Raw genomic sequence first — 27,636 nt, 5'->3', positions numbered from 1 at the left:
CAGGGTAAAGACTTTCACCAGAGAAATATACTGGAATGTATTTTTAAGAGAAATCAAACAGATAATCTAGAACTGAAGCTTTCAGCTCAGGAAACAGGTAAACAGAGCTAATTAGGATCCCTTTTAAGTAAAACTTTCAGTAATGCCGGGTAAAATACAACAACAAATGTAACACAGAGCTAACTATGGAAAGAGAAGTTCCCAGGTGACAATACAAAGAGGACACTTAAAGCCCAGAGTGGTAATCTTGTGAGCTGATGCCACCACACCCTGGAGGGAAGGGGTTTTAATCTGCACATAAATAGAGATACAATGTCCATTTAGGGAAAAGGGTCCATACCAGATGTAGAAGACTCTTCCTTTATATCTATATAGGCAGAGACAGAGATGTAAAATGGCAGCAGAGGTCACAGTGACACAGGGCCCTGGGCCAAGGAGTGTGAACACCTCTGCAAGCTGGGAAAGGTAGGAAGACGAATCCCTCCCTGGAGCCTCGGTGTGGAACGTAGCCTTGGCCACACGTTGGTTTTAGCCCACTGACAATGATTTTGCACTTCTGCACAATAGAACAGTGAGATGATGAATGTGTATTGCTTTAAGCCACTGAGTCTGTGGTCCTTTGTTACAACAGCAAAAGGAAAGAAACTCAGGAACCAACATGAACATGAACCCCAAGCTGCCTGCTGTGCTGGCAAGAAGTTCTTTGTCTCTGAACCTGGGGGAGTCTCCTCTCTTCTGGCAGCATCCACAAACTACCTCATGCTAACTTGACAGCTTGCAGAGGGTTAAATCTTAACCCTGCACAGTTCTTGATATTTAGTTAATAAAAATGATGGTGTCATCATGGGTATTTTTCCATCTTTTAAATACCCTTCAGTCTTCTAATAAAGCTACCTCTAATTGAGAGACAGTGTAAATAGTTTTCAAACTTCATAATAAATAACTGTGGTTTTATTTGGTTACTTAAATTATGAGTAATAATATTCACATTAGTAAAAGTTATTAAAATCAACATTGTTTAATGAAAATATCATTTCTTTTTGCATGAACATGTATTAACTACAATAAATGTTCCTTGCTTTGTTCTACGATTTACTGTTAGAGCCTTAAAGAATAATATTTTCCTCAAAAGATATTATGGCAAAGGGATTTCTTTTGGTGGAACAGTTCCTGCATCAAATCTGGTGCATGGCTCAGGCCACTGGGAGCCTAGAGATGATAGATATTAGGAGGCATTTTAAACACAAAATGATTTTTAAAGGAATTAAACAACTGGATGTGTGAAAACAAAGAATCTGAGAATATTCTAGTGAAATAAATGTATTTTTCAGCTTAAGCAAGACACTGGGTGAATAAATCTAAAATGAAAAAACCACCCAGAGATCAGCAGTGAGTCATGCATGCCGTGTGACTGATCAAAACCAAGTTGTTTCCAAACCAGTGTGCAGGCTTGATGCCTTCATGAATCAAGTCTGTGTGGCACCAGGCCATCTCGAATACATGTTGATGAGGTATTTATAAGCCCTTCACCATCCCAGCACAAAGCCCACACATGAGCCACAAGACCATCACCTACACATCTGCAAAAGACACAGCATGGTGAATAGCACTTTTCTTGTTCAGTAGCCGGTGGCAGGGCACTGTGAGCAGACAGAGATACAGGGACACAGAGACACAGAGGCACTTCCCCTCACTCAGCTGATAACCTTCCGTGCATTCCTGGGGACAGGATTGTCATAAAATGCACCATGGATTGATCCTCCTCCTAGGAAAGGAACGGTAGGTCTGTCCTCAGGTTGGAGCAAGGGTGGCCGGAGGATCTCAGAAGAGCTGTTTCAGCACAACCAATAGAAATGTCTGCCACCGTGACCACGAGAGACAGGTCTCCTGCCATCCCGGTAGGCACCTGGGCTCCTGACAAAAGCTGGGCTCAGTAAAGGCTTGAGTAGAAGGCACAGACCTGAGGGATGCCCCAGCAAGAGACAGGAGGTAGGGCCTGGTTTATACTGCTCTGGGTGTATCCCAGCCTCATCAGAATACGAAATCAGAAATTTGCAAAACAGCAGAGCTGGGATGGATCATCTACTCCAGACTCCTCACCTTACAGTTTAAAGGGTGGCAGCCCTGGGAGGCAAAGCAACGTGCTAAAGGCAGAGCGTGGAACTGGCAGCGCCAGATGAAACGCACCATGGCAACCCCCGTTCAAGGCCGCTGACACTGAGGACGGGGCCAAGGTTTCCAACGAGGAGAATGAGACAGTGTAAATACTTTGTTCCCCCCAAAACCCCAAATGGCACAAAAACTAAGGCACAAAAACTCACCTTAACTAGCTCTCTTCTGAGGGGGCTCTCTTCTGTCTCCGTCTTTCTGTCTGTCTCCATTTCTCTCTCTCAGACACAAACACATACAATTTTGTGAAAGGGGACTTCCTGCCATACAAAGACAGACTTCACATCTTCAGAGAAACACTTGACAAAGCACATTTCCAATTCAAGTCTTTGTGTGAGGTCTGGGCAACTGGCTTATTTTCTAGAACAATAGGTGGTTCCAAAATCAGGAGATCATCTTCCCCAAAGGAAGAGTTCTGGTCCGTGTTGATGAAGCTGGGGGTGTCACATTTCATGAGCCCGTTCGGCTCCTCCTCTGGCCACCTGCTGCATCTGATGGCTTCCTGGAGCCGAACATCACTGTCAAGGGCTATGGTTGGGATACCAGCTTTGGCCTTGTCCAAGCGGTCCACTTCATTGACGTAGCAGTGAAAGAGGGACCTAGATTCGTCATTGTGCTGCCAGAGAACCCCTTGGGCACCAGCGGTCTTCCAAAGTCCGACACAAAGCTGTTCAGTCTGAATCTCTTCTCGGGAGACTCTGCATTGCAATAAAGAAAACCAAAATAAAAGATCGCTCACACTCTAGCTCGGTGACCTGAAGACTTATAGTTTTTGATACCTGCTGAGAGCAAATCCCTGCACAGAGCATGCTGACAAGCACTGGAAGTGAGAGACATCACTTTCGAACACATACAATTACACCCAAGGCAAAAGTCTCGTGAGGGCCCTTGGACCATCCTGAAAAGACATCGCTCCCTGAGAATCCTCAATACTGGTGCATCGCACACCAGTGTTTCTCAGTGGGACACTCAGATCATCTTCATCAGAATTAGTTGAAGTGCTTCTTAAAGTGCAGAATTCTGGGGTGCACACCCTCAGTGTCTCCAGAAGTAGGGACCGGCAGTCTGTATTTTCATAGCCACCAAGATCACTAAACATGCTCAAGTTTAGCACCGCGGTCTACATCGGGTCACCTGAGCATCGACAATGCTGTCTCATGGGGTGGGGGGGTGCCATGTGTGTCAGTGTGCTGTCCTACCCACGTGTATCCCCTGATTCTCAGAACTGACAGTGCAGTCCCATTGGGCAAGAAATACCACCATTTCACAATGCATACTCAGGGCGCCTGACTGACAGATACAATCAGTGCTAGGAAAGGGGACAAAACTCAGGTTCCTCATCGCTTGTTTCACTTACTGTGGGACAAATGATCAATTCAAGGGTAATAAATCAGTGTATGAGTGAATAACATGACTCTCGTTAGTCCCACGAGTGCCTGGAAGAGCGAGCCTGGGCACACTGAGAATCATAACAGCCCATCTACTTAATTGTCATCCTCCCCAGATTTATGTAAAGGTTACTTCCACCCAGGCAGTGACCCCTGAAGGGCAAGAATCATGTCTGAACACACTCTCAAATCCAGAACAGAACCTGACAACAATTAGGCTCTGGGGTCTGTGTTTAGCGAGTGTGGAATCTCAGTGATGCCAGCTCTTAGACCTTGCCTTCCCATCCCACCCCTCACGATATGGCCCTTATGACCAGCTCTCCCGGGGCTGGGGCCATGGAACCCATTTACAGGACTGGAAGAATCTGATCATGTAAACCATCCCCCAGATTATCACCAAGAGTCACCTGCATTTCAGGGATCAGTAATCCCAGAAGCTTTGCAGTTCAGGCAGCTGAGGGATTTTTATATCAGCTCTGTCTTCTACTGTGACTGCCTGGGTGACATCAGACAAGGAATTCTCAAAAGCCTGAGCTTTTCCTTTCAGGAATAATCTAAATAAAAAATCTCGTTGACCACTCAACAAGTGTGATGTGAAGATCAATGATTTACACAGGAGTACAACATTCACTAGGTCATGGATTTAGAATCAGAGAAAAATCATTTGAGAAAGATTGACAGAATGTAGCTTTAATGCAAATTTAAGTATTCTTACCTTTCAGTAAATCATCTTCTTCCCCAACTTATCACTTCACCCAAGTTTAAAAGATGTTTGAGAACAGGGATGAGTGTGCCAGCAATCTGGGACCCAATAACCTAAAATGTCACCTAGGAAAAAGAGGGGAGTAACACATTTTTAAAAAGCATGGTGAGGATGGCGGGGCCATCCCCCAACTCCAGACTAAGAAGCTCTAAGTAATAGATTTCCTGCCTGCCTGGGGCATCAGCTGATGTGAAAACCCACCCAGAAACCTCACTGTCCAGCAGCTCCTCCGTAACACAGGCTACACTTTCTCAGAATTAAGAATTGGGGCCAGTAACCACTTCGCTGAAGAATAAAGTCAAAGAAGAAGAAGAGAGTTCTGCCCCTCCCCAGGGGAGAGCCCAGACCTTGGGCTGCATGCACTGAGCCCACCTCCCAGGAGAAGGATAAACTGGAGAAGGGCGTCCTGCGAAACTGGGGCAGCAAATGTTCAGATGGGAACAAATTGACCGGCTGGCCAGGGACAGCCCCCTCCGTCGCTGCCTTGGCGGCTGCCTCCGCCCCCTCAGCACATCCTGCCCATTTCCGGTGGTTAAGCTGTCAGGGAAACAGTGCTTTGCGACCTGGGGCAACAGAGGCTGCCCCCAGGCGAAGCTGCGGGGGAAATGGGATCTAAACCACCAGCTCCCAAGCGGCAAGCTCCATACCCCCGCCAACAACCCGCCGCCCCCGCAGCCTACAGCACCCCCGGGGCAATATGTCCTGGAGAAGGGTGACCCGGGAATGAGGGGCAGCAGAGGCCACCCCCACGTCAGGCCTCCAGAGAGATGGGAGCTTATCCTCCAGCCCGCCAGGGGCAGACCCCCCTCCTCTCCAACCCCTGATGTCACCGCGCCCACCTCCCAGGAGCAACCTGACCGGGTGTGGGGTTTCAGGCTAATCTTGGGCGGGAGAGGCCGTCCCCAGGCCAGGTCAGGGGAGAGGAGAAGAAGTGGCCCCATTAGGCGGGGCAGCCGGCCGTCGCAGCTGCCTCTGCCCCTCGACAGCATCGCGCCCGCCTCCCAGGAGCAAGCTGACCTGAAGACGGGCATCTGGCTTCTTGGGCAGCAGAGTACGCCCCCAGGTTTGGCCGTGGGGAAGAGGAGAGCAAATTGACAGGCTCCGCGCTGCAGGTCCTCTACCCCTGCTGTCGCCTCCCCCACACTTTAAAGGCACTTCCCAGGGCGCCCCTCCCCCAGCAGGCTAAATGGGACAGGTGTGTCTGGTGATCTGAGGCAGGAGAGGCCACTCCCACACCAGGCCATCGGGGAGACGGGAGCCAATCCACCAGCTCCCCAGGCAGCCCCCTACCCCCACAGCAGCCACCGCTCCTGCCCCCTGACCTCACGGTGGCCGCCTCTAGGGAGCAGGCTGACCTGGAAATGGACTTCCGGCGAACTAGGGACAACAGGGACCGCCCCCAGGGCAAACCATGGGGAGAAATGGGAGCGAATGGACCGGCTCCATGGGAAAACCTGCCGCTGCTGCCACCACCCGCAACGTAACACGCCCGCCTCCTGGGGCCAGGCTGACTAGGATACACGTGTCTCTTAACCCAGGGCAAGAGACACCGCCCCCAGGACAAGCCGCGGGGAAGATGGGAGCAAATGTGCCCGCTCCCCCGCTGCAGGCCCCCGACCCCCGCCACCCGTGCACCCTGACTACCCTGCCTCCCGCCCCCAACAGGCAAAGTGGGAAAGGGTTATCCCGGGACCTGGCGCAGCAGAGGCCGCCTGCAGGCCACGCGGCACAGACATGGGAGCTAATCCTCAAGCTCCCCCGGGGCAGCCTCCCTATCCCCGCAGCCACCACCTTCCCAGCCCCCTGACTGCACCGCACCCATCTCCCAGGAGCAAGCTCACCTGGAGTCGGACCTCAGGCAAACCTCTGGCGGCAGACGTCGCCCCCGAGCCAGGCCGCGGGGGAGAGAAGAAATGGAGCAGCTCCCTGGAACGGACCCAAACCCCCAGCCGCCGCCGCCGCCGCCGCCTCCCAGGACCAAGCTCACCTGGAGACCGGCGTCCCGCCTCTACGGCAGCAGAAGCCGCCCCTGGCTCCGCCGCGGGGGAGAGCGGAGCGAATTGACCGGCTTCCGTGCGGCAGCCCCCCTATCCCCGTGGGCCCTGCACCTTAACCACACCGCCTCCACTCCCCACTAAGCAAGCTGAGTGGGACAGGTGTGTGAGGCGACCTGGGGCAGCAGAGGCCGCTCCCAGGCCCGGCAGCCGGGAGAAGGCAGCTATTCCATCAGTTCGCCAGGGGCAGCCCCGCTCCGCCCCCTTGCCGCTGCCACCGCCCCCGACCTAACCGCCCCACCACCCAGGAGCAAGCTTAACTGGAGTCCAACATCTGGCGAATCTCCGGCGGCCAACGCCCCCCCCCAGGCCAGGCTGCAGGGAAGAGAAGACATCGACCGGCTTGCCCGGGCAGCCTCCCACCCACCGCCGTCGCCGCCCCCTCCGACCCCTCCGCCAACCCAGACCATTGCACCAATCTCCCGGGGTCAGGCTGACTGCGAGGATGTGCACTTGCCTTCTGACCCTGGCCACGTGCCTGAGCACCTTCCTGCACCCCTACACTCCCTGTACCTCTGCACCCCTGCCACTCTCTGCACTTCCGCACTGCCTGCACCCCCGCATCCCCTGAACTGCCTGCACCCTCCACAGCCCCTGCACCCCTGCCACCACTTACACCTTTGCACTGCGTACACTCCTGCACCCCTGCTTGTCCCACACACCACCTCTTGGGCCTGTGGCAGAGTCTCTGCTGTTAGACCAATGCACAGGAACTCACATCTTTGTCAGTATATGATGCATCAGTGGACGTCTGGGGTTGGCTGCAGGAAGGTACATGTTCCCGGTCACTAGCCTGGGCCACTAGGGTGATCTCTGTGAGGTCACCCAGGACGGGCTCAGAGATGCTGTTCTCTGGGAAGAGAGGAGTTGAAACCGGTCTTGAGGGCAGAGCTGTGCTCACCAGGTCGTCCACGCTTCATGTTTTACACAGGGTTTCGGAGAATTGAAATTGATCCGGCCAAGTAAGACCGGCCTGCTGTGCGCCCACCTCAGTCCTGGGCTCTGAGGCAGACCGACAGGCTTCCACCATCAGGACACAGTTTGGGCACCTGAATGGTCCCTTGGAGGCATCCTATCACTTCTCGGGAAGAAGTCCGGCTGCTTCCACCCTATGGCCCTCCCTCCCACTGTGCTGGCCTCAGGAAGGTTCCTTATTTGGGGAAGAATGCAGCCCACACCCTACCCGACCCCTCACCTTTCTCTAACCCAGGCTGGTGCTTTCTCTGCCCTTCAGAGTCTGGAAAGCCATTTCTCTTCAGGTATGTCCCTTCTGAGATGGACTTGCTTCCACTCAATTCTAGGCGAGGATGCACCATGGAATGCACTGGGTAAGAGAACCAAAATAAATAGTTTCTTCTGTGAGGTTTTCTGTTTATCTACTGGGGCTGGGCTGTGTGTAGTTTGCTACAGCTATTCGTGCGAGAGGCTAAAGCCACCCGTGTGTCCTTGTTTTCATCTCCCCGCTGTCTTTGGGTTTTCCCTAGACACTCCTGAGACATTTACTTCTTTTAATTTTATTCCTGTTATTACACAGGGGCTCTACTGACATGGAGGTAAGGTGTTGGGGGAGCGGGACAGAGCAGGGCTTCTGTAGTCCTGTGATTAGTTCTCATTGAGCCTGTGCCCTGAGCTGTGACCTCCACAAATGTGTCTCTTTCCCCCACCCCAATTTGGGTGGCACAGAAGTTATTTCCCTTCCCCCAGGTAGGTTTGGCTCTGGTAAAATAAATTCTCATAAAAAAAAAAAAAACAAAACACAACCCCCCACAATGGAAGAGAATGTTCTGGGTGTATTTCAATAGAGCTATTTTTTCCTTTCCTGGCAGGAACCATGAGGAGTTTTCCTATGATCTTCACTCTGAGAACAGGATACGGTCCTGGATGTAAAATGCATGAAAAAGAGCAGGGGGCCCCTGTGACTGGCCCCCTGGAGTTGTCACACTCGGACTTCCCCACGCTGAGCCTCCAGCTGGCCTCAGGGACCTGTTAAATCTGCCTGCCCCCGGGGTTCTTACAAAAGCGTGTTCTGCCCTGGGAGCTGTGACTCTCCAGGCCTGCCCGGCTGCCTCTCTGTGTTGGGAGCAGCTTTCCCCCTCAGTTTTCTTGTGGATCTAAGAAGAGCAGTGGGTTTGCAGCTCCCTCAGCTCTGGTGTTGTTTTCAGGACAGAAGGAGCAACTTCTGAGCTCCACACGAGCTGGACCAGAGGCTGGAAGCCTCCTCTCCTCTGCCTCCATGCAGACAATCAGTGGCTGTGGTTCTGGCCGAGTTTCTGAAGATGTGGATTTAAACACACACATCCCAGCCCCCACAGGAGCACACAGTCCCATAAATCCCTACAACTTCCACTGGTAACTACGGAACTGATGAGGACACGGGTTTCGGGGCTGCAGAGGCCTGACTGCATGACTTTCTCCGTGGCCTATTAATGTGGTTATTATGGGCCTTGTCTGAAGTGGCTTGCTTACCGCACCTGGTACATGGGAAATACAAAATAAGTGCTAGAACCTCCACTTTTTCTCCCTCTTGGGCCTTCCAACCTAAAAATAATACGTGAACTCAGATGGCCTAGTCACCACAATGAGGTCGGACCAGCCCGGCTCTCCTGAGTGATGGGCACTGACTTGTGCATTAACTCGGAACAGTAGGGGAACCGCCTTCCTCTAACTGGGCCTCTCCCCACACCAGGCACGCCCTCAGCTGAGAAGGGGCCAACTCCCCCATTGAGGTGTGTGCTGGTGGCTTCAGTGTGACCTGGCCCTGCCGGGACATGAACCTGCAGTGAGGTGGAGAGTCAGGAGGAGGTGGGGTCCCTGCTGGGGGAGCAGGGGGCCCGGTAGCACCCTGCGCAGCCTGGTGCCTGGGGCTCCCCAACATCTCCTACGGCCCCCGGGTCGGCTCTGGTCTGGGACACTCCATGCACCCTCCCAGTATCTTTTCTTTAAGTCCCTTTTTTGCTTTTATCAGCCAGAGGTGGCTTCTGTTGCTTGTTCAGTGAAACAGTGCATCAGGAAACCAGACTATTTCTAAGATCAGTGAAATACGAACTTTGGTCAGCTCGTCGGGCAGACCGTGCAGCACAAATTCCCGCACAGGGCTGTGCAAATGCCTTACGTGAAGGGTCCTCATCATCTGTCTTCAGAGATACAGAAGCTCGTGGTTCAGGTAAAACCTCAGGGAGGGATTGAGGAATCCACAGCTGGTTGGTTTCAAAGACTAACCGGTCGGAACAGACCCCTGAGCTGTGGTCAGAAGCCTGGCTCAATGTCACGCAGACTCAGCACCCTAAGGGTCCGGTGGGGCCGGTGCTGTTTCCTTTACAGGCTCTCGTTGTGGAGTCACTGTAGCCCCTTACACTCAGCAGGGAATCCAGCCCTCTTAGCCCCCACCCTGAGTGTTCCATGACACAAATCTCGGGAGTGTTTAATTTTCATCTTTGTTTAGGAGGGTGAAGGTGGGGCAAGAGGAGAGATAAATTCACACTTAGTGACACCAAGTCACAGCCAGTACCTCCTCCTCGGAGAGCTATGTGCTCCCACAATGGTGGCTGGGGGGCTGGGCAGAGCCCCTCCTCTGGTCACAGAGGGACTCACTGCTCTGACTGCAACTGATGGGTTGGACAACCAATCCAGAGGGGACAGAGAATCTTTCCCGGGAATTTGGAACTGACACACAGAAATTAATTTCACTCATCTGGGGATTGGGAGGAGGGTGGGAATCAAATGAAACCAGAGCAGGAGAGAAAGTTACAAGTGAATGAGAGAGAGACAGAGAGACTGAACTTGTGAGAGTAAATAGTGTGAAGGAAGGATAACAATCAGGGCACAGAGGAATTCCAGCTCCTGGCTGTCTAGTGTGTCCCAGCCCATCAACACACCTGCGGGATGGTTAACATCATTCCAGTTTTGCAGATTAGGAAACAGGCTGAAAGAGACGGGGGTTGGCTTTGGGTGCACAGTTAATTTAATTGCCACTGGACCCCTCAATTCCCACTGCCTGAAGGCACCATGACCCTCACAGGGACCCTGCAGTGCTGACAGCCTAGCACCCTGATCAAAGGGACCCTGCGGGAGTGGGAACCTCTCTGAGTTTGGAGAGTTCCCTGCACCGAGATTCCATGCATCAGCCGGCTCCAGCTCACCCCACGTTAACGTCTCCCCAGCTGTGTAGTCCCCCGACCCGCTTACCTCCCTGCCAGGCACCCCCGTTCTTACCACCGAGTGTACTGCAGGAATTCAGGCACAGGGATGCCCAAAGCAACACGAGCCCAACGGCTGTACAAACAGCAGACTCCCAGCACCACCTTGGCTCCATGGGGATAGTAGGTGTCCTCACCTTTCATGTACCTAAGGCAATCTGTTTCTTCAGCTGGAGGCTATAGAGAAAAATAAAAGGTCCAAAACATTGTTCAGTGGGGAATTCCTCCAAGGACCTGACTTCAGTGTCTACAACCAGTTGTGCTGGCCGCTCTTACCCCCGGACTTTGGGTGAGGTGGATTATTGATCAGCACAATCGCCGGTGGCCCCGCTCCTGGGCTTGGCTGCCCAGAGGGGCTGGGGGAATGGGTAAGGCCAGGGCAATCAGGAAGAGCACAGAGGACCTGACATCTCGCCTCCGCAGTTGTAAACCCTTCCCCAAATCTCAAGGCATTGGACAGAGTGCAGCCACCACAATAATGAGATGTTCCCATCTCTTCACTCACTCCTGTTGGTTCACTTACGTGCTGAGCATCCACTGGGTCACAGGACATGACACACAGGATGGCCAATGGGACAGGCTTTGTACTTCCCCCTGGATCCTGTTCAATCTGATGGAAGAATGATCACTCATAAACGGTTTCTCAAAAGGATACATAGACAGGAGACAAACTGCAGAGTGAATCAAATTTTAAAATATAAATGAAGATCCCCCAGTCTCCCCGCCTAAGGTTAACAGCATAAAGAAAATAGATCTTGCCTTTGATCACCAAGGTAGTGGTCACCCTCTCTCAGGAGGAAAGGAGAGTTAATCTTTGAGCAGGACACAGAATTGCTCCATCGAATTGGACCAGGACCTCTGCATTCATTCAGCAAATCTGTATAAGCTCCTACTACTTATGGGAATCTAGTAACTTTACCCATTCCCAAGGCTCTTGGGCTTTATTAGTCAACAAAATAGACACGACTCCCCATCACTGGGGGCTCAGAGATTTAGCAGAGAAAACAGGCAACATGATGGGGGTAGCAAGAGCTTGGGGAAAAATAAGAGTGATATGAGCAAAGTCAGGTGATGGTGGTGGGGTGGGAGGCAGGCAGGAGGGAATAAGGCAATCCTGGCAGATCTCAAGGAGTAATGAACTTGAAGCAGAATAGATCCGGAGGAAGAAGGAAGAGCCGGAGCCAGAGGCCCCCAGAGTGATGGGGAGAGTGTGGGCGGAGAGGCAGAGCAAGCCGGGTCCTCGAAGACTTTGGGACGACTTTGGCTCCTAATGGAATGGTGACCATTTTAGTGAGTTTTGATGGGATGGGTGATGTCCAATTTATGCTTTTGTTTTGGGTTTTCTTGGGAGGAGGTTAATTTATTTATTTTAGTGAAGGTGCTGAGGTTTGAACCCAGGATCTCATGCATGCTGAGCATGCACTGTATCACTGAGCTACACCCACCCCCTCAAATGTATGCTTTTATAGGCTCCCTCTGACTCTGTGTGGATGAGATTGTAGAAAAGCAAAGATGGAAGTAGTAGGCTATTTTGTGTCCAACAAGGGGCTGAAGGAGACTCCTAGGAGGGCGGGGAACAGGGAGTACGTGGTTAATGAATTCAGAGTAGCCAGAATTTTCTAACAAGCTGGATTTGCTGTCTGTGTGTGTGTAAGAGAAAGAGAGAGAAAGAACATGGTTCCAATATCTGGACCTGGAAAATGGCATGGATGTCCTCTCCATCCACAGGAGATGGGACAAAATGGGGCTGAGCAGGTGTAAAGGGGCTGGAATCAGCTCAGTTCTTCAATATCATGATTAAGGAGTCTATTAGATATTGCCACAGAAATGCCTAATAGGAAGAGGAGTCTGGTTTTTTTTTTTTCTTTCTTTTTAACATTAAAAAATATAATTTAAATGTATTAATTTTATTATGTGAATGGATTTGGAATTTTATTTCATGCCAAGGTATATGTTATAATAGCCAAATGGAAAATATATCAGAAAAGGGGAGAAATGAGGGCTTTCACAAAAACTGACTGTCCGTAACGTAGGTAAAATTTCAACGAAAGAGTCTTCAGTGCAAAATCCTCATCTTGGTGTTACATAAAATTAAATGAAAAAGGACTATGTTGATGTATCATTATTTCATGTTACATAATAGCCCCAAACAAACACACTGTTTAACTATGAGGCTTGTAGAAATACTATTCACTTTATTGACATAAATACAGAAATGCAGAAAGGTTCTAAGGTAGAATAAGCATCTTAGTGGAAATAATAGAGATCTGAGCATTTCACATGATATGTATGGACTGATTCAAAATTTGGAAAAGTAATTTACACAGTAGAACATACGTAAGAATGTGAAAGCAAGATGAATGAAAGAAAAAGAATATGAGTATCAGGGAGAGAGTTCCAAATGGAAAAGGCCAATCAGGGAGTTTTGGACAAATCGAGAAATTGATGGCATGTCAATTTCCAATTCTGGTTGCTTCTACCAAAAGTATAGCAGTGAGATAGAGGAGAGACCCAGGACCCAACTCCGAGGCACATTCGCAGTAAATATTTGGGAAAAAGAGGAGACGTTGGCAAAAGACCAGCCAGTGGATCGAAAGCAGAGCGATGGGCTGGAGGCCAAGTGAAGCAGGAACACGGGGGAGGAGAAATGGAAGAGCCGGGTCAAATGCTGCCAAAGGGCCATGCATGATGAAGACTAAAAACTGACCACTATATTTAGCAACGTGGGGTCACTGATGGCCTTGACAGCGCAGTTTCCATAGAGCGAGGGATCAGGGGAAAAGCCAGAGTGGGTGCAAAAGGGAATGGCTCAAGAGAATATGCAGACAGTGAGTTTAAACGACTCATTAAAGATTTGCTGCAAAGACATGGGGTGGCAATTGGTGGGGGCCAATTAGAGTCAAGGAGTGCTGTTTGTTTCTTTTAAGAGGATGGACTTTTATATACTGATAGGAGCCAACTAGCAGTAGAACAAAATAGATGAGGTAGTGACAGAGAGGATGGATGTGGGAGTGACAGCCCGGAGAAGATTGTATGGATGGGCCCCCTGGTGACTTTTGGATGACCTGGCTTTCGATGTCACCTGTAATAAGAGGTGGGGCAGCGAGAGTGAGGTCACAGACATCAGAAGGCGAGCGGATGTGCTGGGAGTTGCTGGTGAAAGTTCTTTTCTCTTGGCTACAGTTTGCTTGGTCAAAGTAGAAAAGTAAACTTACCAGCTGAGGGACGAGAAGGAATAGTTACTGGAGTCATGAACAGAAGATATGAAAGAGACTTCAGGGACAATGGGACAGTGAAAAGAGCAGAGGGAGACGGGGGGAGTGTGCTCTCAGAAAGTTACGTTTTATCTTTGAGGTCCGCAAGTGTTGGATGTGTGATTGCCCTTCCTGCTGTCCACGAAATAAAAATTGAGTATGGTTCAGGGAAAATGCTATTTCATTCTAAGAGGCTGCCTGTTTCTCAGGAACGGTCATCTTAAACTGCAAACACTACAAAAATGTTGAAAAGAAGAACTTGTGTACCCAATGACCCACTATTTTCTATAAATTTGGTTGCTATTTAGTTCCCCTATCAATACCACAGAACCGATACTGCCTAGGATGGAGATACATCGATGCTTAAATGGAAATGAAATCTGTATCTTTTTCCTAAACTCCATGGCTTCCTTAACATCCCATTCCCCTTGGAATTTAGGGGTGTCCGGTATAAGAAATAAGAAACAGTTTGAGAAAATCCCGGCTCAGAATTACACAGCACAACCTCAGCTCAGAAGTATACAGCCATAAAAATGTTTAGAAGCAAAACTCCATAACTACTCTTAAAGAATTTTGCAAACCTGGGCCTGCCCAGATGTTTCCAAACTGGAAAGGTACTCCAATCAGTTGACCGGTACGGGAACCAGAGGCTGGTCAGCCTTTTCTGTAAAAGCCAGAGACTAAATATTTTCAGTTTTGCAGATCATTTTGTTGTAACCATGCAGGTCTGCAATAAGAAAGCGAAGAGCACTGGGAGACAAGAAACAAATGGGCATGCCCACACCCTCCCTTCCACTCAGGGCAGCTTCTCTGTGGTGGGGAGCTTTGCCACAATGACTTGTTTCTTTGTTTCCATTGGTTTCTTTGTTTCCACCTTACTGCTCAAACTCAGAACTTCTAGTGAGCCTGGTCCTTCAGCATCCATGCAGAAAGAAGGCTGAGTGGGGGTGGGGATCCCACCTGACAGAGAAGAGAGATGGCTTGTCACCATGACATGAGACAATCACACCTTCCGGGGTGAAAGGGAACAAAGATAAGGGAGGGGCACAGCAGTGGGACCCCTGGGTCACCTGCCAGGCTTGCTCTCCCTCCACGGCCACCCTGGGGGCCTGGGTGGTGTTTGAACTCAGCTACAGTGATTAGGCTGAGGGGACTCAGGATAAAGGACCCTCCGTCTCCACACCGGGTTCCAAACGCAGCCTCTCTAAGTCTACCCTCTGAATTTCTGGAACTCAGCTGGAAGAATACATGATCAGGCCAGACCCAGAGCCCAAGCCAAACACGACAAGGGTCACGTGGGGTTGTAACCCCGTGCTCAGCGGTCGGGGTCTCCTTGCAAATCTGCAGAAATCCCTGTTCTGCCTCATTCCTGGGAGAAACCCCACATCTCTTCCTGCTCTGTCTGTTCTTCTCTTGAGGCTATTGTCCTGGAGGGATGCAGAGTCCTTGAACCTGGCCATCCAAACGTACATAAGCAGCCTGTTCAATAAAACAAATTATGCACTTTTTCACATTTGCCAGTTTTTTGATTCCAGAAAGGCTGCGGGACTCTTTATCACTGTCTCCTGTGCCCCCACCTCTTGGTGACCCTCTCCTCATGGAAACACGATTTCCCACAACTGCACCCTGCCTCCCTGCTTGTCAGAGGGGGGTGACCCACAAAGACACAGGTGTTTGTGAGGATCCTGTCCCCCAGCAGAAAGCCTAATCCTGGAGCCACGGACAGGGATCTGGCCTCCTGAGCCGCTCAGCTCTAATTGAAAGCCTAAACTGGGGACCCCGAACATTGCTGACTGACTTTCTGAGTCACCTGGGCTGGAAGGGCCTGATTTTTCTTTCCAAGAATGGATGTAGCGCAGCCTCCATTTTCAGGGCTGACATTCATGACGTATCTAGTTCCCCCAAATGCACCCCAGGAAGGAAAGGCCCTTCCATCCCACTGGTTAGAAACCCAGCCCAGGGGAGTTCCGAAGCACTGCATTGCTGTCAGGTCCAGCATCCCTGCAGAGTGGCCCCTGCCCCTGAATGAGCCCCTTCCCTGGGCCTTCCCTGCCTCGACATGACCACACCCCAGGTGGTGCTGGGGAAGGCAGGGAGTGCAGTGAGGGGAGGGGGGAAGCAGAGCCCCTTGCTCTGGAGTGAGGAGACCACAGAGAAAGGCACACATCACCCCGACCCTATACCGCAAACTCTTAGCCCCGCCAACACAGGGGCCGCTCTGCGCCCTCTCACCGTGGCTCTCCTGTGAGACTGCACCCAACCCGACATCTGGCACCCAAGCCCTACCTCCCCTCTTATGACAGATCCCGTCTTCTTGGAAACTGCCTAGCAGCGCGTATTCAAGGCCGGCAGCGGGCCTGGCGGATCTGCACTTCAGGTGCCCTACCTGGCCAGCCGTGCGTGCCTGGGCTCAGTCCTCTTTCTTGCCCACCGGTAGCCTGGGTCCACGTCCGGTGCAAGCGGAGGCCACGGAGCCCAGGCTGATCCCCACACACGGACAGGTGAGGGTGCCCCCGCCTCGCTGCCCCGCTGCCCCGCCCACTGTTGGCAGCAACACCCCAGCCTCCGGCCGGCGCCACATGCAGGTCAGGACTTCCGCGCGGCCCTGCCCTCCCCGGCCCCGCCCAGCTGTCCCATAAGCCTCCCCCCACCCCCGTCCTGGCTGTGCCCTGGCTCCCATTGGCTCCGCAAGTTCTGCCCTCGCACAACTAGACTCGGGAGGACGCACGACGCAAGCGCTAGGGGAGGGCCCCGCGGAGTTGCCATGGTTACAGGCGCCACGCTCTGCGCGGGCCGGCGTGCACTTCTGGGGCGGGTAGCGGGCTCCGGAAGTGTGCAGCTGCCCGGGACCATGGCGGTGCTTGCTGCTGGGGATGGCGGCTTGCTCGGCCGGGCGACTAGTTCTGGCCTGGTCAGTCGGCGGCCGACATCCTGTCTGGGGCGGCGTCCCACAGACGGTAAACGTACGTCCGTGCCGTCGGTGGGGCCGGCGGACATGAACCGGGGTGGGATCGGGGTTGGGGCGGTGGCCGGGGAGGGCTGTGGTGCCGGGGAGCGTGTTGGGGCGGGGCGGGGCAGGGCTTGGGCACAGCCTCAAGCTTTCCTCCCCCTCAGGCCCTGGGGCTGGGGCCGCGAGTCTGGGTCTCCCTTGGTGGCCGCGGCCTCCCAGAACCCCCCGGGAAGGGCAGGCGGAGGACCCATCATAGATGAAGCGGGGCCTTACCCGGGTTTTGAAGAGCCCCAGAATCAGATGTTGGAATGGGGTGGCTTATCAGTCTTGTTTCTCTGCAGGGAAATTTCAGTTCCATCCAGATGTTGGTTCCTTCAGTCAACCTCAGGAATAAGACACAAGGGTCAGTGCCGATAAGCAGTTATCTAAGGCTTGACTCAAAATAAACTATGCGGGGTGTAGGGATGGTAGATGGGACCCTCCCTCTTGAAGTTAGCAGTCTTCTGGAATTAGAGGCCCCAGTTGAGGATTACATCCTCATCTGCAGTAATGGAGTTTGTGAGAAACACACAGAGAAGGGAGGGGTGTGGTGGCGGTAACTCATTACAGAATCCAGGACCCTTGCCTGGCTCTTGTGTAGAAGAGTCTCGCCTTGGATAGGGCAACAGTTATCAAAGTGTATCCAAGGCCCCTGAGGTGCAAGACCATTTTCATAGAAACGCCGGGATGTCACCTGCCTTTTGCACACTCTTGCTCTCCCGAGTTCCTGCGGGGTTTTCCAGGGAAAACCTGGCCTGCGATATCACAAAACAGGGAATGCAGAGGCAGATAGGAGAATTCAGCTCTCACCAGTCCAAAAGAGATTTGCAGAAATTGAAATCACTGCTATTCTTCTCACTAATGATTTTTCTTTTGAAAAATAGAATTATATTTTGTTTAAGAGTATTAATGGTAACTTACAGTAGATTGTTAATATTTTTAAGTGAATTCATACACTTTTTCTAACTTCTTGTTTAACTTCTAACACAGGAAATATTGATAGATTAAACTCACATAAATAGCAGCCTTTTGGAGTTCTCAGTAATTGTTAAGAGTGTATAGGGTTCTGTAGAACAAGAAGTTTGAGAGCCCCTGGAGAACGGGTGCTCAGATGCTAGTCGGGTGCTTAGTGGTGTTAGACGGATGCCAAGATGTCTTCCGCAACTGCTCCCGGACTTGAAGTAATTGGCCACATGGAGATGGGTGGGCAGTGCCTCCACTTTACAAACCAGAAGCTGCTGAATGTGTCTGGAGTCTAGGCCATGGGCTGTGCAGGGATTCCCGTTGTATCTGTTCTATCTAAGCCTGGATTCCTGTGCAGAGGCCTGGCCCTGAAGACCCGCTCTCCTTTGCTCCCTGCCAGGTACCTTCTGTGTGACTTCAACCCTCCAGAGGGCTTCAACCTCCGTAGGAACGTCTGCATCCACATTGCCTTCCTCCTGAAGACCCTGCTGAAGATGGAGGAGCCGGTACTGGTGCAATTCCCTTGGGGCCACCTCTACCGCTGGCAGAGCCCCGATCCCTGGTCCGACTCCTTTGACCTCCCAAGTCTCAACAGAAACATCCCTGACATTGAGTACGAGCAGTTCATTGCAGGTGAGGTGGTGGTCATTTAACTGGGGCCAGGTGGTCTTTGTTCTGGTTCCGATCTGAACATCGGGCCATCTTACTTTGGACTTGTCGGTCTGCTTAGGGGCCCTGCTCATGTTTCCTTCACTGCAGGTGAATTTGGTTTTTCCACAGTTTTTTCGGGAAGTCAATTTGAAGTGTATGAGCTCTATGTCCCCTCCCCTCTGAAAACCCTGGCCTCCTGGTGAGATGGAGCGGTGACAAGGAGGCCACTGTCACAGAGGCCCTTGTCCCAGAAAGAGTCGCTCGCTGTGCAGTCAGGGCTGTTCTTACCTGTAGGAAAACACGATGTGTGTGTAACATGGGCCACGTGCTGGAGAAGATATGTAACTGCCCATCCAGTATAATTTGGTCCTGCTCAAGCTACCCATTTTAAATTTTGTAAGAGGGAAGAGTTCAAGATTTTCTTTGAATAAAGGTATTTAGAGCTTATCAATTTTTTTTAAATTGAAATGTGATTGATTTACAATGTTTTGTTAGTTTCAGTTATACAGCTGTTTTGTTAGTTTCAGGTATGCAGCATAGTGATTCAGTTGTACATATACATAGTCTATTCTTTTTCAGGTTCTTTTCCATTATATGTTGCAAGATACTGAATATTCTTCCCTGTGTTCTACAGTGAATCCTTGTCGTTTGTCTGTTTTACATATAGTAATTTGTATCTGTTAATCCCAAACACCTAAGTTTGTTTTATAAGCCTGTGAGTCTGTTTTTTGTTTTATAGATAAGTCCATTTGTATCATGTTTTTAAAAATTCCACATATAAATGATATCATATGATACTTGTCTTTGTCTAACTTATTTCACCTAGTGAGATAATCTCCAGTTCCATCCATGTTGCTGTAAATGGCCTTATTTCCTTCTTTGTTATGACTGAGTAATATTCTGTTATATCTAAATACCACATCTTTATCCAGTCATTTGTCAGTGAATGTTTAGGTTGCTTCTATGTCTTGGCCATTGTAAACAGTGCTCCTGTGAAAATTGGGGTGCAGGTATCTTTTGGAATGAAGGTTCCCTCTGGATATATGCCCAGGAGTGGGATTGCTGGATTAGGTGATAAGCCTTTTTTTTTTTTTTTTTTTTTTTTTGTCTTTTGAGGAATCTCCATACTGTTTTCCACAGTGGCTGCACCAAACTACATTCCCACCAACAATGTAGGAGGGTTTCCTTTTCTCCACAGCCTCTCCGGCATTTATGGTTTGTGGACTTTTGAATGATGGCCATTCTGACTGGTGTGAAATGATAACATTGTAGTTTTGAGTTGCATTTCTCTGATAATTGAACGATATTAAGCATTTTTTATATGCCTATTGGCCATCTGTGTGTCTTCATTGGAGAATTGCTTGTTTAGTTGTTCTGCCCATTTTTGGATTTGGTTGTTTATTTTTTTCTTATTAAGTTGTATGAACTATTTATATAGTCTAGAAATTAAGCCATGGTCAGTCTCATCTTTTGCAAATATTTTCTCCCATTCCATAGGTTGTCTTTTAGTTTTACTTATGGTTTCTATTGCTGTGCAAAAGTTTATAAGTTTAATTAGGTCTCATTTATTTATTTTGGCTTTTATTTCTGTTGCTTGGGTTGCTTAGATTGCCCTACAAAAACATTGCTGAGATGTATGTCAAATAATGTTTTGCCTATGTTTTCTTGTGAGAAGTTTATAGTGTCGTGTGTAATATTTAAGTCTTTAAGCCATTTTGAGTTTGTTTCTTTTTGGTTTTTTTGCGACTCTATTGTATGCTTTTGATTTGTGGTTACCTTATTCTTCAAATATATCAGCCCATTACTATATCTATTTCCTTTAGACTGATAATCACGTAGGCTCCAACACATCCTAAGAATAACGAAGAAAAAAAAAAGAAAGAAAAAAATCTACATTTTCTTGCTCCCCTCTCCCATTCCCAACTTTTTTTATTTTGATGTCCTTTTTCATTTTTACATCTTTATGTTTATTCTCTTGCAACTCGTTTTTGCATTTCCAACTATGGTTTTCCTGTTTCTATAGCATCCTGCTTCCTTTCTGTTTAGAATAGAACCTTTTAATGTCTCTGTTAGGTTCAATATTGCTGAGTTATCTCACCTCCCCCTCCCCCCTTCCCCCCAGGCCTCTGAATCCTCAGTCCAGGGAAGCTAAACCATTCTAGCCTTCATCGGTTCTGGGAAAGCAATCTTCAGAGTGGGAAAAGACATTGAAAAATAATATTCTGTGAGTTGCACTCTACCCTTGCCCAGAGATGAGAAACATCTGAAGGTGGAGGAAAACAGTTGGAGGTGGGGAACACAAAGTCTTTTCTCCTTTTGCTACTGAAGAAATGATTGCTTTTGTAATTAGTGATGATGCCCTTTAAATTGGTGAGATCGAGATTCCACAGCTTCAGCGCCTGTGAATAACCAGCTGGGAGAAAGCTCTCTAGGGCCCCTGCAGTGGGAAAGGCAGCCCCTCTGAGCACCTGTTGTTCTGTATTCTTCCTGCCTCCACACGGGTTCCCTAGGCACCGTGCAGGACGATGCAGTTACCCAAGGTGGAGGACGGGGAGACCCCTGCTGTGTGGCGAGCCACAGAAGCCCACACTTGAAGGACAAAATGTAGAGTAGTGGGGCGGTCATAGGAACAGGGGATGGTTGAGACCCAGGATGGTGTCCTGGAGTCCAGCAGCCAAGGCTGGTGGGGCAGATGGGGCCCTGGGGCATGGGCAGTCCTTGAGGGATCTGAAGGAAAGATAGGAACCAAGAGACTGGATTCGTGTGGGGGTACGGCACCCCTTGGATGCTGCGGGGCAGCTCAGTGGGCCCAGGGGGAGCGGGCACTTCCCCAAAGCTGGGTTGACAGGTCACAACCAACTCACTGGGGACCGAGAGGCACTGAGTCATTTTTAACTTTTTGTCCCTCTTCCTGGAAAAGAAACTGCTGCCTGTTAAATAGCCTGTGTCGTTAGTGAGAATTAAAGACATGAAGCAAGATTGCCTCAAAAGTCATCCATTGTGTAGTTGTTAATAAGGGTCAAATGAAAACTTGAATAGATGAAATGAAGCATTCATCAGAGGATTTGAAACTCCTTTAAAATAAAAATTCTTGCTGCCTTTGTTCTTCATTTCAGGGTTCACTTGGTGATAATAATCATAACCAAAGCAACAGCAAACCCTTACAGTACTCTGTCCTGCTGTTCCAGGAACGCTGTGTTCATGACAACCCAATGAGTTGGCACCACTATGAGTTCCACTTTAAAGGTAAGGACATTCATTAATCACACGGCTAATAAATGGCAGAGCTGGGACTTGAACCCGAGCTCTCTGGCCCCAGAGACCCCTCTCAGCCCCTTCACTGCAGCTCATCACTTGGCATGCCCGACACAGGCCAGCATTTACGAGCAGCGTGACCTTGGCCAAGGCTGCTTCACTGCTTGGTCTCTGATTCCTCATCTGTAGAATGGGGGTGTGGGCAGTGAACTCTGTGAGCTCAGTGGTCACTTCCTCCAGCTCTGCAATTCTACTGCTTTGAGTTAGTAAAGTAAGTATCCGAGCCCCTACATGGCCCACACATGGGCTGGCGCTTTGCTAGGCCCTGGGTTACGGAGCAAAGTAAGATCCGCCTGCTCCTCCGAGGAGCCTGTGTCCCTCCACGGCAAACAGCTGCGAGGCCCAGGCTCCCTCGCTGGCGGTCGGGGGCTGGGCAGGAAAGTCTGATAAGAGAAGATGGAGGCAGAGCCCCTCCGGGAACAGTGGTGGCCACACAGCTCTCAGGAGCGAGAGCCTCTGTCCAGGCTGCTGACAGGGGGATCCTCATGAGGCCAGTATTCCCCCCAACCTAAGCCCTCAGGACAAAGATCCAGCCATCCCTGCAGTGTCACCATAGAGCCAGTCCATCCTCATCACTGTGCCTCTGTGCTCCTTTGTCCTCGGGCCTCTCTTCCCCCTACACCCAGAAGACTCTTCTCCCTCTCTTCTCTGAGTGCCCCCTCACTTCACCCGTGGTCCCTGCTTCCTGGGCCACCATCACTGGAGTTGACGCTTTGCACCTTCACAACCCCGTTTGATCAGGAGCCTGGGTTGGCCTCCTTGTGCTCACTTTCCACCTTCAGATGATTGCTCCTCCCCTCGTGGGAGCACATGGAAAACCCAGATCCTTTCCTAGCAGTGCCTGCCACCCTGGCCTCCCTGCTCATCTGCCTCAGTCAGGAGCACCTGGACCACCAGCTCTGTATTGCCTCGCCTCCTACCATCAAGACGTCAAAGTTCATTCTCCTTCCACCTCCCAGTATGGTCATTGTAGGGTCTTCTTCTCCATCAGCCTGAGCCAGCCACCCCCCATTCACCCTACCCCCGGGCTCATACCCGGGCGTGTCTCCACCCCAGGTCCAGCCTCTCTCCTTTAAGTGCCCACCTCTAGCCGTCCAGCTTCTTCTCCACCAGCCTCCCTGGCCCTCCTTCACCCTCACTGGGGCATCATGCGCTGACTCCTCTGCTTTCCTGCCTGTCCACGTTCCTCTTACTTCCACTTCCCCACCTTCCAGCTCTGCATCCACAGTCAGCACTCTCTTTATGACAGACAAAACGCCCTTGAGCCTTGACCTTTTCAGTTCCTCACCAGGCCGACTTCCATCTCGGTTCACCCAGCTCTACTTGTTCTGAGCCTGCAGGCAGCAGGCTCTCCCAGCACAGATTTCCAAGACTACAAATCAATGCCCACCATGTTGCTGCTGCCAGGCAATCCTCCAGGATTTCTATAGTGAGCACATTTCCCCACTTATCACTCAGTGGTGTCAACATTCTCTGCTCTCTGCACACCTCTAACCTTCCCTCTGTCTCTTCCCTGACTCCCAGCAGATGGTCATGCCTCCTGCTTCAGAGAGAATGACATGTCACTGGAAAGGAACTCGCTCACCTGCAGCAAATCTGCTCACCTCACCTTTTATCTGTCCCTTTCCCACCTGGACTGTAGCTGTAGTTGTTCTTAATTCAGTGAGTTTAGTTGACATATATACACACAGTTAAAAGCATAGCACACTATCGGCTACCTTCTAGGGGTTACTTTTTCAATTTAACATGGAGTGTGTGATTCATCCACTTCATTGCATGTACCTGCAGTTCATTTGTTTTAACTGATCTTAAATGTTGTGTGTGTGAAAGTAACACAAGGCAAGGGTAAGCCAGGATTCAGGATGCTGGTTACTTCCTGTGAGAAGAGGCCAAGAGCAGGATAGGTAAAGAGGACACAGTATGTCACTGTCAATATTCCTGTTATGATGCTGGGTGATAGGTTCATAACTGTGTCTTATAATATTAATTTTAATACATAAATAATTCTGACAGGCAAATAAGATGAGAATGTGTCATGAACCAAGACATACAATGGGTAATATTACATCATTATTGTTATGTAATCTTGTTATATTATATATTAATCATAATCTTACATTATTTGTTATGGGTTATATATTATATAGATGCATGAATAATATATTATGTATATAAACACCTACATATGCATTATATACTATCTGCTAATAAATAAACAGAAGATAATATGCTAGTATATCTTCTATTATGTATTATTTAATAAATAATAACATACTCTATCCTGTTATATGACATGGAACATAATCTTTAATAAAATAAGAAATCTGTCAATATATATTGGTAATTAATAAAATTAAAAAAAACAGCCCACAGCTTTTAACGCCGACACCGCTCCAGCTGTCACTGTGATTTCTCTTCCCTTTCATGGCCGAGGTCCTCACAGTGCTATCCGTTCCCCCTTTCATCTCCTTATCCTGAACCTTCCTCCTCCTCCCATCCCATGCTGCCTTCTGCCCCGTGGCCCCTCTAGTCTCCAGCGGCCTCTGGGGCACTGATCTGCGGGCACGGTCTCAGGCCCCAGCTCACCTGCCTGTCCGCCGCCTCTGCCACCCCTGGTGGGGGCGGGGCGGGGGTCAGAGTGCACCCCTTGTCCTGGAAGAGAACACAGCACAGACTGTGACCAGCAGCAGGTGTGGCCGGGAACTGCAGGACTTGGGGGAGAGCCAGACTGTCTGCATCCAGACCGGGGGCACTTGGAGTGTGAAGAAGCCCCGTCCTCACTGCCCCTGAAGTGAGGAAAACACCCTCAGGTGAGTTAAAGTGCTTATGACCTAGGTCTGTTGGCTGGAAAGGACAAACGGGCCCCTAAGGGGAGGGTAGTTGATGTTCCAGGCCCCACCAAAGCCCTAAGGGCTGGCGGGGAACCAGGCTGGACGCTCCACTGGACCCAGTGCCCCCTCGGGGGTGGGGCCTTCGGGAACAAGCAGAAAGCCCTCTGTCTCTGGGGGGGAACGGGGCAGTGTGGGAGCATCCCTGAAGCGAGTCAAGTGAAGTCAGGGCCTGTGGGATCCATTTGTATGGCCACATCGAGCCTCAGCAGAAGCCACAGCAGGAGTGGATTCCTGTCTCTCCAGCTGTCATCCTCGTGTCTGAGTGCCAGGCTTCAGACCCGATCCCCTGGGGCGCTAGGACAGTTATAGAAAGAGGCGGCTCGGGGAGGCCTCAAGAGGGTGGTACTGGCCTTGCTGCCAACACGATTACATGAAGATCAAACAATCCATCGATGGGAAGAAAATAAGAACCATGGTCACCTCTGGACCCCAAGCTTAGACGTGGTGCATGGGGGACATTTATCGACAATTCAGCGAGGTTCTGGCCAGAGCTAGAGGCCAGGGCAGCAAGCCGGGAGTGACCCTGAGGAGCATCATTGTGCAGAGGCTGGACTGGGTGTCTGCAGGCTCCTCCCAGGAGAAGCCTCAGAGTTTGGGAAGTGGCTAACATGGTTCCTTCATGTCACCAGCAAGTGGTGCCACCTGTGGAAAATCAGCTGTGATCCTGAGATGGGTCAGCCCTGGGTGATGTGATAAAGGCTCCTACAAGAGGGGGCGCCAGATGGACAGTGAACCAACCAACAGGCTGATGAGATTCCCACCTGTGTTTATCGTGCTTTCGTAGCCAAAAATGAGGAGAGAGTTGAATGGCTCACCATGAATATTTTAACAACTTTAGAGAGTTCCATGTCTCACTGCATTTAAGTGTCACCTGGAAGAATTCAAGCAGTGTCTAGACCCAGGGGAGGCAAACGGCCTCTCGGTTCCTCTTCAACCTGGCAAACCCAGCAGCCCTCTATGGCCAGACCTTGGCAAGTGCCTTCCCTTGTTATAACAAAACCCTTCCCCCGCACGCCTGTGGTAAGCTTTTGTTTTTTTTTAATTAATGGGAATGAAGGTACCTTACAGCCTCCACAGACTTTTCCTTAGGGCTTCTCTCCTTAGACCCGGGCCCCCCGCTGCCCTGGGTCCTGCACTGCAGAAGGTTCCCCTGGCCCTGACACTTCCTCTGGCCACGCCCTCCATCGGGTGGAGTCAGCAAGGCCAAGGGGACATGGTCATTGGCTCCAACCCATGCTCTAGAAACCCAGGACGCCGAATGCCCTGCCTCAGCAGCCCCTGACCCATTTCTAGTGCCTGCACCGGCTCTCCCCGGAGTTCAGATTCCCAGGACTCACAGAGAGGCCAAAGGGCAGCTGTTTGCATGGAGGTTATAGGCAGAGCCCGGACGTGAAATCTGAGTGTCCCCCTGTGCACATCCAAGGCCACTTATGGCAAGGGATGGACCCAGCATTGGGAAGAAAAGGGTCAGGCTAGTGATCAGAGTCTGGGAATCAGCTCTCCCCACACACTCACTTTCTTTGCAGGACTCCCCTGAGTCTGGTTGTTCTAATTTTGAACCTGGCCTTCCCCCTTATAATGAATGTATATTTGTAAAGGCAGGACTTTAGAACCTACTGCACTTAAAATGTTTAGATATATAGATTGTGAGCTCCCAGGTATGCTCTGGCCCTGCACTTCCAAGGGTCCAGAGCATTTATGTTGGCTCTACTGAGACTGTAAGTGGCAAAGACCATCTCCAGAGAGGAGGGGCTCCTGCTTCACGGTCCGAAGTCAGGATCTTCTGAGCGGATAAAACAATGGACACTGAGACCCTCAATTGTAAATTGATTTAGAATAACGCCAAAGGTGTGTATGACGTGTGTGTGCGCACGCACGCACCTGGGGAATTGTGTGGTACATGACTGTGAGTGTGTGTGTGGCTGTGCGCGCACGCGCCTGGGGATGTGTGTGGTTGTGTGTATGCTATGTGTGTGTGTGCGTCTGAGGACGTGTATAGTTGTGTGTATGGTATGTGTGTGTGTGGTACATGAGTCCATGTACGTGTGTGTGTAGGGAATGTATGTGGGCCAGAGTCAGTGCGTCTGCACGTGTGTTTGTGTGTATGTGCATGCATTAGTTTTAACAGTAGAAGCTGTCCTTTAGAATTACGAAGTAGTAAAATTTGTATGATGTCTTTTGCTGTATAATTCAAAATTAAAAATATCTTCAGTCACTAGAAATTTATTCCCCACCGATTCTGACTTTATTTTTCCATATTGATATGTCTTCATTTTACTGATGAAGAAACTTAGCTTAGAGATGTTAACTGACTCAACCAAGGACATGGAGCTCGCGCACCCAGGGCCAGGACGCAGTCCAAGCCACGCTGCTCCAGAGGCCTGGAGCCCTACTCAAGATCACGCGTTGCCTCTTGGCGGGGGAACAGATTCTGATGGGCTGTGGCCAGCGTGCAGGCTGCCCAAACTGGGGACACGGGAAGCCGGGCAGAGAGTACCAGACAGCAGAGAAGAGTGAAGCCCTGCTCAGAAATTAGATACGTTCCTAGATCTTGGATGAGTAAGGAGGCTCACTGCTCATCCTTGATCCCTTTGCTGGTGGCCAAAAGGGACCAAGGTCCACGAGAGCACTTCTGGGAGCTGCCTGCCAAAACCTGCAAAAGGACTGCTCAGGACTGGCTCTGCAGTAGGAGCAGAGGAAGGAAATGTCACCTCTTGGTGGACATTATTGGTTATGGCAGTAGGAGGCCTAGCAGCCTCGGTATAGTGGTGGCAGGACAGGGTCCTAGTGGATGATCGTTTTCACCTCTCTTAAAAATCATTGCTTCATATATTGTATCCATTTTGTGGTTTATTTTAGGGTGGTAAATATGGTCTCTGTTACTCCATATTAGCTGGATTGATTAATTTTTTTATTGTTAATTTTCTCTTCAATGATTTGGAAGCTATATTGCCTTTTAATGAAAATTCTCTCTAAATTTTTATAAATCATCTCTAAGTTCAT

The 27,636-nt window shown here is 50.2% G+C and overlaps 2 protein-coding genes across 53 annotated transcripts in view; one reads left to right on the top strand and one right to left on the bottom strand.

The window, feature by feature from the left end:
• LOC141577675 (uncharacterized) overlaps positions 1–16,434 on the bottom strand; it is a 148,124-nt gene extending 131,690 nt beyond the window's left edge. For 26 of the 39 annotated variants that reach the window (XM_074363339.1, XM_074363326.1, XM_074363329.1 and 23 more), the window contains exons 1-11: positions 16,211–16,427; positions 14,406–14,488; positions 11,094–11,180; positions 10,587–10,747; positions 10,250–10,296; positions 7,570–7,698; positions 7,093–7,226; positions 6,636–6,689; positions 4,668–4,857; positions 4,273–4,385; positions 2,322–2,867 (exon numbers count right to left, since the gene is read on the bottom strand). In XM_074363339.1, the coding sequence (XP_074219440.1) occupies positions 4,309–4,385; positions 4,668–4,857; positions 6,636–6,689; positions 7,093–7,226; positions 7,570–7,698; positions 10,250–10,296; positions 10,587–10,747; positions 11,094–11,123 (822 nt within the window). In that variant the 5' untranslated portion in view covers positions 11,124–11,180; positions 14,406–14,488; positions 16,211–16,427 and the 3' untranslated portion in view covers positions 2,322–2,867; positions 4,273–4,308. Of the gene's footprint in view, positions 1–929; positions 2,868–4,272; positions 4,386–4,667; positions 4,858–6,161; positions 6,350–6,635; positions 6,690–7,092; positions 7,227–7,569; positions 7,699–10,249; positions 10,297–10,586; positions 10,748–11,093; positions 11,181–14,405; positions 14,552–14,608; positions 14,650–14,698; positions 14,785–16,210 lie in introns of those variants that run through there. The other 13 variants (XM_074363342.1, XM_074363344.1, XM_074363356.1 and 10 more) reach the window with 13 other exon arrangements.
• Positions 16,435–16,572: 138 nt separating this feature from the next.
• On the top strand, positions 16,573–24,075 carry LOC141577676 (GDP-fucose protein O-fucosyltransferase 2-like). 14 transcript variants are annotated; one of them, XM_074363371.1, is made up of 6 exons: positions 16,573–16,787; positions 17,116–17,177; positions 18,177–18,409; positions 20,550–20,651; positions 21,544–21,673; positions 23,270–24,075. In XM_074363371.1, the coding sequence occupies exons 1-4, from the start codon at positions 16,698–16,700 to the stop codon at positions 20,555–20,557; spliced, it is 393 nt and encodes a 130-aa protein (XP_074219472.1). In that variant the 5' UTR covers positions 16,573–16,697; the 3' UTR covers positions 20,558–20,651; positions 21,544–21,673; positions 23,270–24,075. The 14 variants fall into 14 exon arrangements, 12 of the variants coding, with proteins under 12 accessions (XP_074219472.1, XP_074219470.1, XP_074219462.1 ...); XM_074363369.1 differs by having other exon boundaries at positions 20,550–20,716; XM_074363361.1 differs by lacking the exon at positions 20,550–20,651 and having other exon boundaries at positions 21,616–21,673.
• The last annotated feature ends 3,561 nt before the right edge of the window (positions 24,076–27,636 follow it).

Source organism: Camelus bactrianus, chromosome 5 (assembly GCF_048773025.1).
Source record: "Camelus bactrianus isolate YW-2024 breed Bactrian camel chromosome 5, ASM4877302v1, whole genome shotgun sequence".
NCBI lineage: Eukaryota > Metazoa > Chordata > Mammalia > Artiodactyla > Camelidae > Camelus > Camelus bactrianus.
This window is presented reverse-complemented; position numbering and strand designations above follow the sequence as displayed.